Source organism: Mytilus trossulus, chromosome 10, assembly GCF_036588685.1.
Source record: "Mytilus trossulus isolate FHL-02 chromosome 10, PNRI_Mtr1.1.1.hap1, whole genome shotgun sequence".
NCBI lineage: Eukaryota > Metazoa > Mollusca > Bivalvia > Mytilida > Mytilidae > Mytilus > Mytilus trossulus.
The window spans coordinates 18,685,107-18,700,960 of NC_086382.1; the positions used below are offsets into that span (position 1 = coordinate 18,685,107).

Below are 15,854 nucleotides of genomic sequence, written 5' to 3' on the forward strand. Positions count from 1 at the left end.
GCTGAACCGTGAAGTCATTGTTAGGCAAAGTAAACTTCCCTCCTTTTAAAGAAGCTTAGTCCTACAGAGAGATAGATTTTTTTATCTGTAGGACTAAGCTACTATAAAAGGAGGGAAGTTTACCTTACCTAACAATGACTTCACGGTTTAGCTATACAAGCAAGCTAACCAAAGATTACCATTAGCTACATACTGACTGAAATGAATGTGCTGTAAAGTTCTCCTGCGGAAGGCGAAGGGCGATGGTTTTCTCCTGGTACTCCGGCTTTTTTATTACATTAGTGCGTTGAAAGTGACATATCAACAATCTATTATATTTCTCTTTACAATGCCACATTTATAACAATGCAATTTACTTAAAAAACAAATATAAAAGACATGAACTATAAGGACAAACACTGAACTGCGGGCTCGATCCTGACTTAGAAACCAATAGAGTCCTAATAACGTATCATTTCAAAAGAAAAACTGAAGGACAGATTTTTAGTCCATTTAAAGTTTAAATAAGATATTGCATATGTTTCAGCAACTAAATGTCAAATGTTTGGTTATGCGTATTTACACGATGGAGGAACTAAATTGCACGAGATGCACTTACTCTGTCTAGTTCTTTCGGGATTCAATTAAAATCAGCGAGTTCACAAATGTATGCACCCATTTCCTTAATGGTTTTTAATTTCAAAATGTCAATACAGTTACCATTTATTTGGTGCAAACGTCACAGACACTTTCATCTCCGAAGGTAAAGTACTAGATGATGCAGACAGTCCTTTTGGTACTGAACTTCGGTATGTTGTCAAAGGTGACCTTGGACTACGAGGTGAACTGCATGAACTTTTATCTCTAAGCGAATTGCGAAGTCTTTCGTGTATCTCGTTTTCGGTATAAACTGGAAGATAAAAATTTTCATCGTAAGTCGCTTGGATTTCGGGTTTCATAACAGGAGACATATAACCGTTCAGTAATAGTTTTTCTCTTGACATAAGAACTCTGTCAATTTTGTCTGGGGCTACAAGACTTCTTGGATGCACCTCAATGTTTGGAAAATTGTTCTGATGAGTTTTTGCGCTTGTTTTTCTCTTTTTTAACTGAATACAGTCTGTACAATAATATGGACCTAACACATCACAGTGCGCATTATTATTTGTCATTCGATCATGTCTATAATGCCTGTCACAAATGGGTGTTTGATATTGAAGCAATCGTAATGTATCAAGCCTTGTTTGATCGGCACTCACAACCCTGTCTTGAATGGTTGTTGTGTATTTAGCCTGGTACTCAGCATCGTTTACTTTGTGAAGCCTTTCACTTCTCGTCTGAAAAAGACGCTTTTGTAAATTATGTGTCTGTTCCTGTTGATAATAGGGACTATATAAGGTCTGGGGATGTCTGCCTGTGGTGATCATGTCAGAGAGCAAACGCATGTTAGTTTTAAAAAGAGCCTTTTCCACTTGAAGTTCAACCCTGCTTTCTGGTACAATATGTCCGAGTGGTCGAGTATGAAATCTTTTGAACATCATATTGTTATACTTCTGTTTCATACTCATATCATTTTAACGTTTATGTGGAATAGCATCTGTAAAACAAATATAAACATACATATATATTATTAAAAGAAAGGCTTTATGGGCTAATGAAGTTAACATATAATGATTATTTTTAGACTTCAGATATTTTATTGCACTAATATAAGGATTTTTTACAAATCCTCATGACGTCCACGTTTTAACGTTTTATTCCAAGTTCTTGGAGCAAAGTTGTGCTTTAGTAAACCATAGATCATAGAATAACAAGAAAAAAACACTATACATGCACACACATAAAAGGTCCACACACGAAGTATGAATTTTCCGTATTCTGCATTACTACATGTATAAGTCATTACTTAGTTTGTTTTGATAGTCATAAAGATATATATTGACTATAAGTATCACATAAACTTAACATTATAAACGATTCTTAAAACAATTGCAAGGTAAGATAAACTAAGCCAAACAGACATTTCCACCTAAAAATAATTCTATACATCAAATATAGTAAAATGACTTATTGCTTACAGCATTAGAAAAACACCACCGATTCTAGAATAAAATTCTAGATAATCTGATCAACTTTAGGAGACGAAAGGGCTTTTTCATAGAAACAAATGTATTGATCAATTCATGTATACGTTAGTTTGTCTTAACGATATAGAAAAGTAAAAAAAATCAACAACCATACTAAATGAAAATTCCAAATCAACAGAGTTGTTAAATTACCTTCACAAGTCAGTGACGTATAAAGATTTTGTGTGCAGTGGTAGTTCAAAGATTCCATTATGTTCTTTGGGCGAATGGCTGAAATCCGAGAATTTATAACTTAGAGTAAACAATCCATGTTGCAATGTTTATTCCCTTTAATCCGTCCTATTTTATTTTAAAGATTATCATAAAAAGAACAGATCAGAAGGACTTGGTACCCCTCCCTTTCCCAAGTAAAAAGTCCCTTATCAGAACACCAGTTTAATTGAATGCTTGAAAGTTTACACATTGGTGTATGGATCGGTGTTAAATATTCAGTGGCAAATATCACGAGCATATTTGGATGAGAATATGCTGATGAAATATACGTATACTCGTATAATCCCATTACAAAACCCATACTTAAGAGTGAAATCATTTCGCTTTTCAACCGATATTGAATTATATATACATGTACGCAAACGCAGCGATGTCCGATCGTTATGGGTACGTTAAATCCGGTGAACCCGTCGACCAACATAATTTGCAGACTGGACCTATTGTGTTAATCTTTTACAGTGCAAATATGTATCGGAAGCATCTGGATGTTGGAAAAATAGCAAATAGTTAAATAAATCAAAGTATTGAAATACTGAACATCGGATGACCGCAATTTCTTATGGATGGTCACAGGCACTTGTCTCCGAAAAAAAGTATCATCTCTTTACCTGCAAGTGAGGATAATGAACAGATATATTATTTTTTTCTGAGACATGCAAGTTCGTGCGTGGATGATGAAAAAATGACAGGGAATTCAACATCACCGTTATAACTATTACATTGTAGTGATATATATCAGTATACTCTGATTTTTTGTTATATATTATATCAATATTTGTATATAACAGTTTCATGTGTATATGATTTTCATCAACTTGTATATCATTCTATATTCTACTGTTCTAAAAATAGTGCGGTGCAAGTGCATGATGGACCATCTTCTGTAATAATTCGATTATTCTTATAGATTGGATTTGATTAAAGGGAATCATATTTTCCTGCAAAACGTTCTTGAGATATTCTTCCGCATGCTTTAACACATTTTTTTCTGTACGTTTGCATACCTCGAGTTGTATATACATTGTGTACACAGCCATGTATCACCATTGATGGTGATCCGATGGATAAATCTGTTGTAGAGTTTCATTGACTGAAGACGTACTTATATATATATGTTCCAGACCATATAAGTATTTGGACCGTACGCGTACGGTCCGGACCGTATTAGTATACTCGTACGGTCCGACCATACGCGTACGGTCGGACCGTATGAGTGTACGCGTAAAAACTATGTTCCAGTACGAGCTAACAATGCATGTTATTGGATCATATGGGTTAAATTTAAACAAACATTTATCACAATCTTTATTTTTATCTTAATAAATTGTTATCATTACAATTAGATGCATAAAATGAACAATTGAACAATTGAAATTGAATATTTGTTTAATTGTATATCTGAATCCTATGTTGGTGCTCTCACCCCAGGTGGTCCGAGAACACAATTAATTCGTAGTGCATTTCTTTTAGAACATAAATGAAAATAAAAAAAATCCCACCTGCGCTTTCTCAAAGAAACTTTTACAGTGTGTTGTACTACTTTAGGGACAAATTATATCAAAATTATAGAAAACTTCATCGCCTCTAACTCAAAATATGGACAATTTTATGTTTAGGGCGTCTTGAAATCTTTTGACAGCTTCCGAAGTGCTCATTTTCAACCTTTTTCAGCTGGACCAAATCACTACTTTCCTTTAAAATTCTGGACCCAAATTTTTTTACAGTGTAATTTTATCCCCCTACTTGCAATTTGAGGCATTAAACATGGAGAAATAAATTTGGAAGAGGTAAAAAAATTAATGGCAAGTAACCCACTGTCAACACTAGGGACTATATTTGTGGTCTCGGACCAGGTGACATTTGCTACCACAAGTAATGTAATATTTTTTTACATTTACATGTTTGCAGTTCATTTATGTACATGTTTGCAGTTCATTTATGTTCCTTTGCATTTGGATTTTTTTGTAAAGTTTCTAATATTCTAAAATTGTGGTCCCACATCATGTTTACTTCCGATATCGTAAATTTTTATGATCATAATTCAATTAATGTATTACTGGTCGACATGCTAAATACAAGATTTAATTAGCGTGAAAGTTTTTATTCCAATTACTATTGAAATTTTCTATATTAATTTGAGAGTTAAGTTATGTTGATATGTACATGGACTTTACATGCATTTGTAACTTATAAACTCAAGCAACTTCTTAATGATATAAATCAGACCGTACGCGTACGGTCCGGTCCGACCGTATGAGTATTTTGAAAAAGTTCGCATAAGGTACGCGTACGGTCCAAATACTCATACGATCCGGAACATATATATATGTATATATGCAACTCGTCTAAACATCAACCCAACAATGTTAGATCTGTAAATTTGCTTTCGCAAATTTTTTGTTCTTCCCTCGATCGCCGGAATATTTATTAAGGCTTTTTTACTTAAAACTTAATTTATACTATAATAAAGCAGATGAAATGATGAAATGATGAAATAGCCGAATAGGACATATTATATGTCCTATTCGGCTATTTCATCATACAGATAGTTGTATGCAGTTTCAAAAGCTCTAATAAGACTTTGGCATTGACTTCTTCTGGGAGTTGAACCATGCGTAAAATATTATCAACAGTTACAATACACATTGACAACAGACAGTAACAATAGTGAATACGTCAAATAAAGAATGGAAATGGGAGAATGTGTCAAAGAGACAACAACCCGACCACAGAGCAAACAACAGCCGATCGCCACCACTGGGTCTTCAGTGCAGATAGAAACTCCCGCACCCGTGATTTATTTAAGAATACTGTCCTCACGTGACAACTTTCACTCAGTCGCGGGCTATCTCTCTCGTTTATTTTTTCCGGTGTAAATTGTGCACATAAACATTTGCGTCAATATAGTCAGAGACATATAATACATATGTATTATATGTCTCTGATATAGTATAGCTTTGACACTGCGAGTGAGCCAAAAATAATAACTTTGTTTAAAAATACTATATAAGAATTGATACATGATCTAAGTGATGACCTCTGAAATCAAACAGCAAACATTAAATTCCCACAACAGTGTGATAGGATAATATCATAACTGATAAATATTTTTTAGAATTGAGCAGAATATTTCTTTGTTCGGCTGACTTTTAACTGGAGAAATATTATATTTAGATGAACGCCTTTTGATATCAGTAATCAAATTCTTTACAAATACATAATTGTATTTAAACTTTCATTCAATTATAAATTCAGTGTTGTCTAGTGCATAACGAAATGGTAAACATGTCAGAAAAGAAAATCTCAACTGTAAAGAATTAAAGCGGTTTTCAAATTCTCACCATATCCTGAAATACAAGATACACGATCGTGATAACTCCGAGGCAATTTAGAAAAAATAAAAGACGTTCCAAACCTAGGTGCTATTGGACGTAAACTAATGCATTGTTTTAAAGACGCAAACAGTTCCTGTTTATACAAAAATTTACAAGAAGATGCAATATTCCAAAATTGCAATATTGCAATATTGCAAATAGTAGTCTACAACAGTAACATATAGTTCTGATTATTTGATTATTTTATGGATATATCTAAATACAAATCTTTTCTATAAAGTATATATATATAGGTTGAAGACTTGCTATTATTCGAAGTCCATACCAAGTTGCTTTCCGATTTGTTTTCTAAGAGTGAAAAAAAATACGTGCGAAACTCGAGACCCTCCTTTCTCACTTTCCATATAAACAGATGATATTTACAAGCCTTTTAGGACTCACTTTAATAACGTAACAAAGTTGATCATTACCTATAAATGAAGTGACCACAAGTTCTTACCTTTCTAAGACAACATTCCAGCCTTAATATGAAGAATTATTTGGAACGATGGAGACACTCAATTAGTTTTTCCAATAAGTTGTGTAAATTGTGCTAATCAGTTTGTTCGATCAATGTCCCCATGAAAATGAATGCAGATTTGTTTTCAGTTTAACTTTCGTCAATATGGCTTATTTGTTGCAGTTGACGTATTTTATCTGGATTTACGCTGCATGCATTTGAAATCGTTCTCTGATTTCCATAATTATCCGTTGTTCTGAAACTAAACGATCAATAACAACTTTCTATGAAGACAATAGTTACATGTCATTTTTTCAGAAAAATAGACCGGGATAGGGGTGATTTTCTTCTTTAGAATCGTTTACATATCCACTTGTGTGCATTGGGTAACTGTATACAATCATTTTACGTAACATATCCAGTATATATCAATCAAACCATCCCAGTCTCAATATTGTTATAATATAACATTGGCCTTCGATTTCTTCTTCTTATCATATTTCAACCTTTAAAATGAGTTTGTAATTCTGTATTTTTTCAGTAAGCACTAGTATGAAACGACGACGTTACCAAAGTAAATAGTGTACAACTTAGCAGCAATTACTCTCTATACTTTATTATCAAACACAAGTTTCAGTTCATTTTCTGCGAGGTCCGTACATGTAACTAGGCCTCGGGAACAAACGATGCAGGAGTTTGTGGATCGCCGACTGAGGCCTTCAAGTAATGTAGCGAATGGTAACGAACCCCACCCCTTTTGCCGAATATTGTAATATTTTGGTTTTAAATTAAAAAAAAATCATATTTACCGTATTAATAACTGTTATAGGCTATCAGGGTTGTCCGTGTCTTATAAGCAGCTTCCTTTATTTTGTGGAATATTTTAAAGACATACAATTTATACGTACCTTATTTCAGGTGAAAGTTTTCTAATGTCACCTTACATCCCAGTTAATAATATTAAAAAAGATTTTATCAAATTTATACAAGCTACCTGAAGTCTATTGACGGTAGATTAGATATGTCAGAATTTTAAAATCCATTGAGAATGCAGCTATCAATCTTACTGTTTTGTTAAAAGAGATATGTAAACTACATTCAATACACGGGTTGTTGATATCAAAGAAAACGTACAAATGTAAATTGAGTGTCAATATTTGGTTGACATGAAACTTAAGGATTTTTATTTAACGATTTAAAAGATAAATGAACACATGTAAATGTTTTATTGGTGTATTTTTATGCGGGTACATGTTGTAGTTATATATATCACACAATTTAAAATGTTATAAACATTTTCAAAACCTACGGTTTTATTGTAAAATATTGTAAAATGTGAAATGTCTTCATTCAAATAAAAAATAAAATAAAACATTAACGTTTGAAAAGTGATACTTATAGAATTATTGGCAACAATTAAACTATGGGAGATATAGATCTACACAAAACTTGTATTCACAGACATGATGAAAATACATGAGATGATAAACCTGCTAAAATATTCTAAAACTATATTCAAGTCTTTTAAGGATGTACTTAGGTGAGATTTAGGAAGTTGTTCAAATGTTCGGACTCCTCTGTTTTCCTCCCTACCATGGCAGGGTGAAATATTTTGCTCCATAACGTCAAGTTTCCTTTCCATATAAGACTTCAATAGCTCATAAAAGGTAATTTATTAAACTTTGAGCAGATTCCAGATTTCTTTTCTTTTGACTTTATCAAAAATATCTATGCAAATATGAGGTAAAAATCCGAGTCAGCCAATTCCCGCCATTTTTTAAAATTAAATGTCGCAAAAATGAGCTTATCTCTATTATTCATTATATCTGTAGTTTTGATACAATTGAAGTTTGAAAAGTTCGTACAAAAATGGCTACAGAAGGGTACATAAACTGTCCTAACAGTTACTTATCAACATGTTTAGATTATTTCGTTCCTTAACTTCAATCTTCTGACATATAGTTTGAACTTTCAATTTTCAAGTTTTATTTTAATTTCAGCTAAGTACATTTTTAGATGATATAGGCTACGGGTGCTATAAACAGTATCGTATAATTTTTTTTTAGGTAATCCCCCCCAATCCCCGACTAAAAATAACCATGGAGGGAAACAACTGTTTATTTACTTAATTGGTGAAAATTATCATGTTTTTTGTATTTGATTGTAAGAAATAGTTAATTAGCTTTCAATCAAAACAGGTTGAATGATTGAAATAATTTTCAAAATTATATAAATATACATGTTTTGAGGGGAGACAACACTGTAAACAATTTTACATCCAGTTTTTTAGGCAGTGAAAAATGAAATATTATTTGCTGCCACTGTAGCTCTTTTAGGAGCAGGAGATCGTACCCTGAACAAGATTTTTTTAGAAAGGCCTGGTAAAAACCTATAAATTTCATACAGTTTTGATTATAAAAAATGTGCACGTATCATGTCTTTATGGGTATGAACATGATCTGATTTAAGTTTTTTTTATGTTCAAATTAGGCATTTTTCCCCCCATGTTCTTTGGATGGATTTTTTTTTAATATGATAAAAGTACACATTATATTTATTTCATTAGAAACTAGAGAACATTCTGATTCCAGTGATATCTAGTTTTATACAGGTATCTTTATTAATCAGTTCTCCACTAAGGGTCACTTATGCATGGTCCCTCAAAATATGACGTAATCGAAAAAAAAACAACTGTTGATTGCACCCTACGTCGATGTATTAAAATAAATTGTCTCAGTTTCACCGACTGACTGTGCGGGGTGTTCAAATAAATAACTCATCTTGTAGACGAAGCCCTTGACTTACTACCATGTTTAATTGCAGGATTTGCTTTAACTCTAAGAATAGTTTTACGTTCAATTTTGAAATCATACAGAATTGCCTATACTGTGATCTAGATAGCGTAACGTCATAGATATCTTTAAACGTTGCCAATAGTCCCCGTCTTCTACTATCACCGAAATGGCGGCCAGGATACCCGCTCATGACCATGAGCGACGAAAACAAATAAGTATTAGAGGGATTGCACCAGTTGAAAATGTTTGTAACATCAAAAATTCTTTCAATAGACATCTGCACTATACTTTGGTTAAAGATCGCGATGTGGCCACATCATGGGACTATTACGAAGCTTTAGCACATGTTGTTCGAGATCACTTAGTCGGCAGATGGATAAGAACACATCAGCATTACTATCGAGAAGACCCAAAGCGAGTATATTATTTATCAATGGAGTTTTACATGGGCAGAACGTTAAATAATACAATGGTCAACTTAGGCCTAGAAAACGCATGCGATGAAGCAATGTATCAGCTTGGGTTAGATATAGAAGAACTAGAGGAAGTTGAAGGAGATGCTGGATTAGGAAATGGTGGACTTGGACGGTTGGCTGCTTGTTTTATGGATTCTCTTTCTACACTAGGAATAGCAGCATATGGTTATGGAATCCGTTATGATTATGGAATCTTTGAACAAAAGATAAACAATGGATGGCAAACAGAAGAACCCGATGAATGGTTAAAGTTTGGAAATCCATGGGAACGTGCAAGGCCAGAATATTTACTTCCAGTCAAATTCTACGGACGTGTTCAACAAACAGATAAAGGCAGCACCAAATGGGTTGATACACAGCTTGTATATGCTATGGCTTACGACACACCTATTCCAGGTTTTAATAACAATACTGTCAACACGATGCGTCTTTGGTCCGCAAAAGCTCCAAACAGCTTCAATTTGCAATTTTTCAACAGTGGCGAGTATATGCAAGCGGTGTGTGATAGAAATTTGGCCGAGAACATAAGTAAAGTTTTGTATCCAAATGACAATATATTTGAAGGGAGAGAATTAAGGTTGAAACAGGAATATTTCCTGGTCTCAGCGTCCTTGCAGGATATTATTCGCCGATACAAACATTCAAAAGCGGGGCGTGAAAAAAATGACTTTGAATGTTTTCCAGATAAAGCCGCTATCCAGTTAAACGATACACATCCATCGTTGGTTATTCCAGAACTAATGCGGCTTCTTGTTGATGAAGAAGGTCTTGCATGGAACAAAGCTTGGAATATCGTTGTAAAAACATGTGCTTACACAAACCATACCCTCCTTCCAGAAGCCCTTGAACGTTGGTCGGTGGCTTTAATGGAGAAATTACTTCCACGTCATTTGCAGATTATTTTTGCTATTAACCATCTTTTCTTAGAACAAGTTAAACTCCGTTGGCCTGGTGATATTGATAGGGTTAGGAGAATGTCTATGGTCGAAGAAAACGGGGAGAAAAGAATCAATATGGCGTTTTTATCTATTGTTGGAACGCACGCAACAAACGGTGTTGCTCGCATCCATTCTGAACTTCTGAAAACCAATGTTTTTCGTGATTTTTATGAGATGTTTCCAGAACGATTTCAAAATAAAACGAATGGAATAACGCCTCGTCGCTGGCTTCTGATGTGTAACCCTGGACTCTCAGAGTTGTTATCTACGAAGTTAGACAGTGACTGGACCACAAACTTAGACAAACTTCAGCAATTACAAAAGTGTTGCAACGATGAAAAATTTCTAAATGATCTTATGACAATTAAATTATACAATAAAACAAAACTGGCAACTTATCTGAAGGCAACATGTAATATTGTGGTAAACGTGTCTACAATGTTCGATATTCAAGTAAAAAGAATTCATGAGTACAAGCGACAGCTGTTAAATTGTCTTCATATAATAACCATGTACAACAGACTGAAGCGCAATGAGACCGAGGGATTTGTCCCAAGAACTGTCATGATTGGTGGGAAAGCTGCCCCAGGCTATCATGTTGCTAAATTAATAATCAAACTTGTCAACAATATTGCAAATGTAGTCAATAATGATCCACAAACGAGCGGGTGGTTGCAGGTTGTGTTCCTTGAAAACTACCGTGTCTCACTTGCCGAAAAGATCGTACCCGCTGCAGACCTTAGTGAGCAGATTTCAACAGCTGGAACAGAAGCTTCTGGGACTGGAAATATGAAATTCATGCTAAATGGTGCCATGACTATTGGAACTCTTGATGGAGCAAACGTAGAAATGAGAGAAGAAGTAGGAGAAGATAATTTCTTTCTTTTCGGGATGACAGTGGATGAAGTGGAACAAATAAAGAAGGAAGGATACTACTCTAAAATGTATTATGACCAAAATGCTGAGCTAAAAGAAGCTCTTGATCAAATCAACGATGGCACTTTTTCTCCAGAGGACACTGGCTTGTTTAGAGATCTTTATAACAGCTTGGTGTTTGACGACAGGTATAAATCAGATTTATAATGTTTTGCGTTGAAATGCATAGACTAAAGTTATAAATCGTAATGATGTTTTTTGATTGTACATAGAATTGAACCTATATAATTTCATGAAATTGAAAAAAAGACCCGTTAAACATTCTTATTTTCTTTAAAATATACCACCAGGTGTAGTGATACTACATGCACTTCCACACATACTGTGATAGCAATCAGGAAAATAACCTTCACTTTATTAGAGAATGTAAACGTAGTCAAGATCATACGATTTATGGAACGGTATTTACTCCTATGCCAATATTGTTTTCCTGTGCATGTTAAAGGCATATTTTCAAAAAACAAAATAGCTGTTGTTACCTTACCACATAAATTTCAAAAGTTTGGAAGAGGTCACATCCAAATGGGATACTAGTATGCAATATTTCAAGTTGACATTACGGCGAACATACACTAAAAAAAAAAAACCAAAAAAAACTTTTTTTTAGTAAAAGCAAAATACGATATGGTTAGCAGTGATATAACATCCCATGATAGCAATAGTAAAACTGTAGTATGCTGTATTCTTGTACATATTTCCCTTTATTGATCCTGTGTTGCATAAAGACTACCGATTCTAAATTTTCTACACAAAAAGACTTTAAGTACTACAAAGCACTTGTGTATTGCTACAAGCGTTCCAAATTACAAAAGTTTATTTCAAACTTAGTGCACTTTTCACATCAATATAAAATACTATTAAATACTGTTGACAGACATCCTTCTATTTATTTTCCAGGTTTTGTCTGCTGAAAGACTACCAGTCTTACATAGAATGCCAACAGCGTGTAAACGACCTCTACCTACAGCCATTAGAGTGGGCCCGCAAATGTCTGCTCAATATAGCTGCTTCAGGAAAATTCTCCAGCGATAGGACCATCGTAGAGTATGCCAGAGACATATGGGGTGTAGATCCTAGCGGACTTAAATTACCGGCACCTCACGAAAATTCAGGAACTGAACTGTAGTTTTTTTTTAATTGTCAGTTAATGCATGATATAAAAGAAAACATTTTCTAACAACAGTATTATTTTTCTCAGCTCAAGTGGGCAAAACACTAAAATCCTCCGAAAATATAACCTTGCAATCAAACATCGTAAGTAACACAACGGCTGCAAGGAACTGCTTACCTATCCGGAGCACATGAGTTCACATAATGTTTTGTTCAGGGTTCGTGTTGCTTTATATTTAGTTTTCTGTGTAGTGTATAATGATTTATTTTTATTTTGACAATGTCTTTCTTTCTTTGATGGTTGCTGATTGTTCGTTTGGTAGCCTCTTACGTTTGTGCTCCGTTACTATCAGGGGCTGATCCAGGAATTTATTAGGGGGTGGTCACCTTTTGAAATCTTAAATTAAATTTCATTTTTTTTATTGGTATCATGAAAATAGTTACTACATGTACTATAGAAGACAAAAGTTACACATTATTTATAAAATTGATTCCAATTTCATTTTTCTTGGATGCCTGCGTGGAAACATGTTAATTATAACATCAAGTTCTAACTCTAAATTGTAATGCACGTGCATCAGTGCAAGTCCATTTAGTCGGTCCTGGCCCATTGTTGCACCTAAAATGTTTTCAGTAACCCGAGCTCACTATTCGAACGCTCACATTCACAACTTGTTACCCTCATTGTGCAAACTATTTTGAGAATTGCATATATATTGGGATAATCAAGTTTGTTGCATTTTTTAATGGTTTCAGCAGCTGAATTCGGCAATGTATCTGTGGTATGTTTCCAGAAATGCTACCGTGGCACCTATCTTCTTCCGAAGAAATTCCAAATGGACTAGGCATCATTTATACGTTCATTCATTACTTTATCAATAAATGTTTGAATATCAGAAGTCATTTGCTCAAATGTTGTCAAGAAAAAGTTGAGCTTTTGCTCTAGCTTCAGTATGACTTTTTTTACATGATTTCTTATCACGGCCGCAATGATAGTTAAGTCTTGTACTTGCATGTGCCATACCTGTTAGTGGTTTGCATGATAATGTTCCCAAACTATCAACCCCAAACAGAGCACAGTTTATGCAGTAAGCTCCTTCTTGAGAAGGTGAGTACACTAGCCCATCATAGCGATTTAGCCAATTCAGCTGAAACAGTCTGTTCTTTCCTGCATATTTTTTTATATAGGAAAGTTATAGTTTATTCCAGGTAATTGGAAATGATTTCTTATCAAATTAAATTTCTCTTTGTTTGATAATTTATGTGTTGATTGTTTTACAAAACCAATATCGTTTGTACTTATATGTAAGTCGGGGGTTGTTTCTTTAATCTGATCACTTTTATTCGTATCAATGCTAGGTCCATTACACGTCGTTGGTACTTCAGAGGGGGCTGATTTGTGGCGTTTCCTGAAGGAAAGAGGGTATAAGTTACTAAAAATTTGGAATGAACGAAACTTTTAGACAACCAGATGATGGAACGGGGGTATTCATTCAATATAGAATATTTATGTGACTTTAAAATTATTTTTGAATTTTGGCATCACAGTTAAAAAAGATTATTGGTCGAGAAAAGTTATTATACAAACTTTAAAAATTTAGATAAACGTAATGTAAAAAAAAGTATAAATTACCTGCTAAAAACATCTAAGATTGAGGACCGTCTCTTCACTTTTACACCTTAACATCAAAGAAATCGACCAAGTAATTAGCGATTGTTGATAACATGTTCATTGTATAAACATACCTGTCAAGGTACATGTACTTAGCCTTAAAATTACAAGTTTATGACTGTTGATTACGATAGACAAATTGATTTGATCGACGAATTTATTTTTCAAAATGTTCAATTTTTTGGTACATGGTGCACCATTTTTGCAAACCCCCCTGGATCCGCCTCTGACTATTGTTATGTTTTCATAAAAACATTGGTTTTCAAACTAAACAAATCTTAAATGTGCATGAAATATTAAATTTAGTTTAAGATGTTCTAAAATGATTTGCTTTGTCAAAGAGAATAAGCTAAAGAGGCCATGTCTTTTATCATGTAATTTCGTTTTGTATCTAAGGAAAATCTTATTAGTTACTATTCCAATATATCGTTTGAACCATTTGATATTAATTCATCTTTTTTAAAATTTTGCAAATTTGTTATTAACTTGATCATGAGTTTAAAAAGAACAACAGCCACCAACTTAACATGCTTAACAATGTAAATTTCATTTATGCTTTATCATGCATATGAGTCTTTTGATGTTATCCCTAGAAACTTAAGTCTTACAATTATGCAAAAATGTTGTCAAAAAGATTATTAAAACAGAACTTGCATTTTCAGATTAAGAAAGGATCCGAGGAACACCCAGAAAGCATGATTTTGCATCATTTGTTCTATAGCTTCTTGGGCCTTCAGCGGTCTCAAAACCCTTCAAAAGATGTTTGCCTCGCTCTGCTCAGCAAAATATGTTTGCCAATACTTTAAAAAGAGGCTAGTTACAACCAAATTTTTAAACTGGGTATGTATGCAATACATGTATATGCAGTTGAGAATATAGAACATTCATTTATGCAGAGGATGATGATTAATTCTGATTAAATGGTACATAATGACTTGACTATCTATAATAAACAAATATTTAAAAAAAAAATGGCATGTTTTCGAATATTATAAATAAAGTTGTGAAAATAAATAATCAGTCCCTTGCTTTAATGAAAATAATAAATCTTGCTTCAATAGTGCAGAAAATAGATAATCTGTCCTCTTAGTTTAAAAAAATAAATAACCGATCAAAACAAATCCTGGCCCTCTTCCTATGAGATATCTCATATAATATAGAAGATATCTTATATAATTTCATTTTTCTTACATATCTTATATAATTTCATTTTTCTTAGATATCTTATATAATTTCATTTTTTTTAGATATCTTATATAATTCCTTTTTCTTAGATATCTTATATAATTTCATTTTTCTTAGATATCTTATATATTATATGAGATATTTTATATATTATATAAGATATCTTTTATACAAAATAAGATATCTGCTATACTTTATAAGATGAGATATCTTTAAAGAAAATTATACAAGATATCTCTTAAATCATATGAGTTATCTTATAAATTATATGAGATATCTAATGAATTATTTTATTGTCTTCAATGGTAAAAATGCACTTCTCTGATTGTTATGCTTATTTTCGCATATGAAATATCTGTTCTCACCAAATAATTGGTCGAAATTTAAATATAACATTAAATTTTCTCATTTCTTTTGAATTTCCTATTGTGACGTCATAGGCGACTTACTTCTAGGTGATTGTGCCATATATATTATTAGGTCTTTCCACTTTTCGTGGAAAGACCTTTTGTTTTTCTTCTGATTATTTTTTTTTTTTTTTCTTCTGCCGTCTGAGATGCTTTTTTGCT

The 15,854-nt window shown here is 33.3% G+C and overlaps 2 protein-coding genes across 7 annotated transcripts; one reads left to right on the top strand and one right to left on the bottom strand.

The window, feature by feature from the left end:
* Positions 1-174: 174 nt before the first annotated feature.
* On the bottom strand, positions 175-14,132 carry LOC134686996 (uncharacterized). Of its 6 annotated transcripts, none has more exons than XM_063546901.1 (2): positions 14,062-14,132; positions 175-1,576 (listed from the first exon to the last, which is right to left on the bottom strand). In XM_063546901.1, the coding sequence occupies exon 2, from the start codon at positions 1,545-1,547 to the stop codon at positions 696-698; it is 852 nt and encodes a 283-aa protein (XP_063402971.1). In that variant the 5' UTR covers positions 1,548-1,576; positions 14,062-14,132; the 3' UTR covers positions 175-695. The 6 variants fall into 6 exon arrangements, with proteins under 6 accessions (XP_063402971.1, XP_063402970.1, XP_063402967.1 ...); XM_063546900.1 differs by lacking the exon at positions 14,062-14,132 and adding an exon at positions 7,168-7,286; XM_063546897.1 differs by lacking the exon at positions 14,062-14,132 and adding an exon at positions 7,082-7,183.
* LOC134686992 (glycogen phosphorylase, muscle form-like) lies at positions 9,106-12,500 on the top strand. Its single transcript, XM_063546892.1, has 2 exons — positions 9,106-11,446; positions 12,216-12,500. The coding sequence occupies exons 1-2, from the start codon at positions 9,135-9,137 to the stop codon at positions 12,442-12,444; spliced, it is 2,541 nt and encodes an 846-aa protein (XP_063402962.1). The 5' UTR covers positions 9,106-9,134; the 3' UTR covers positions 12,445-12,500.
* Positions 14,133-15,854: the final 1,722 nt, after the last annotated feature.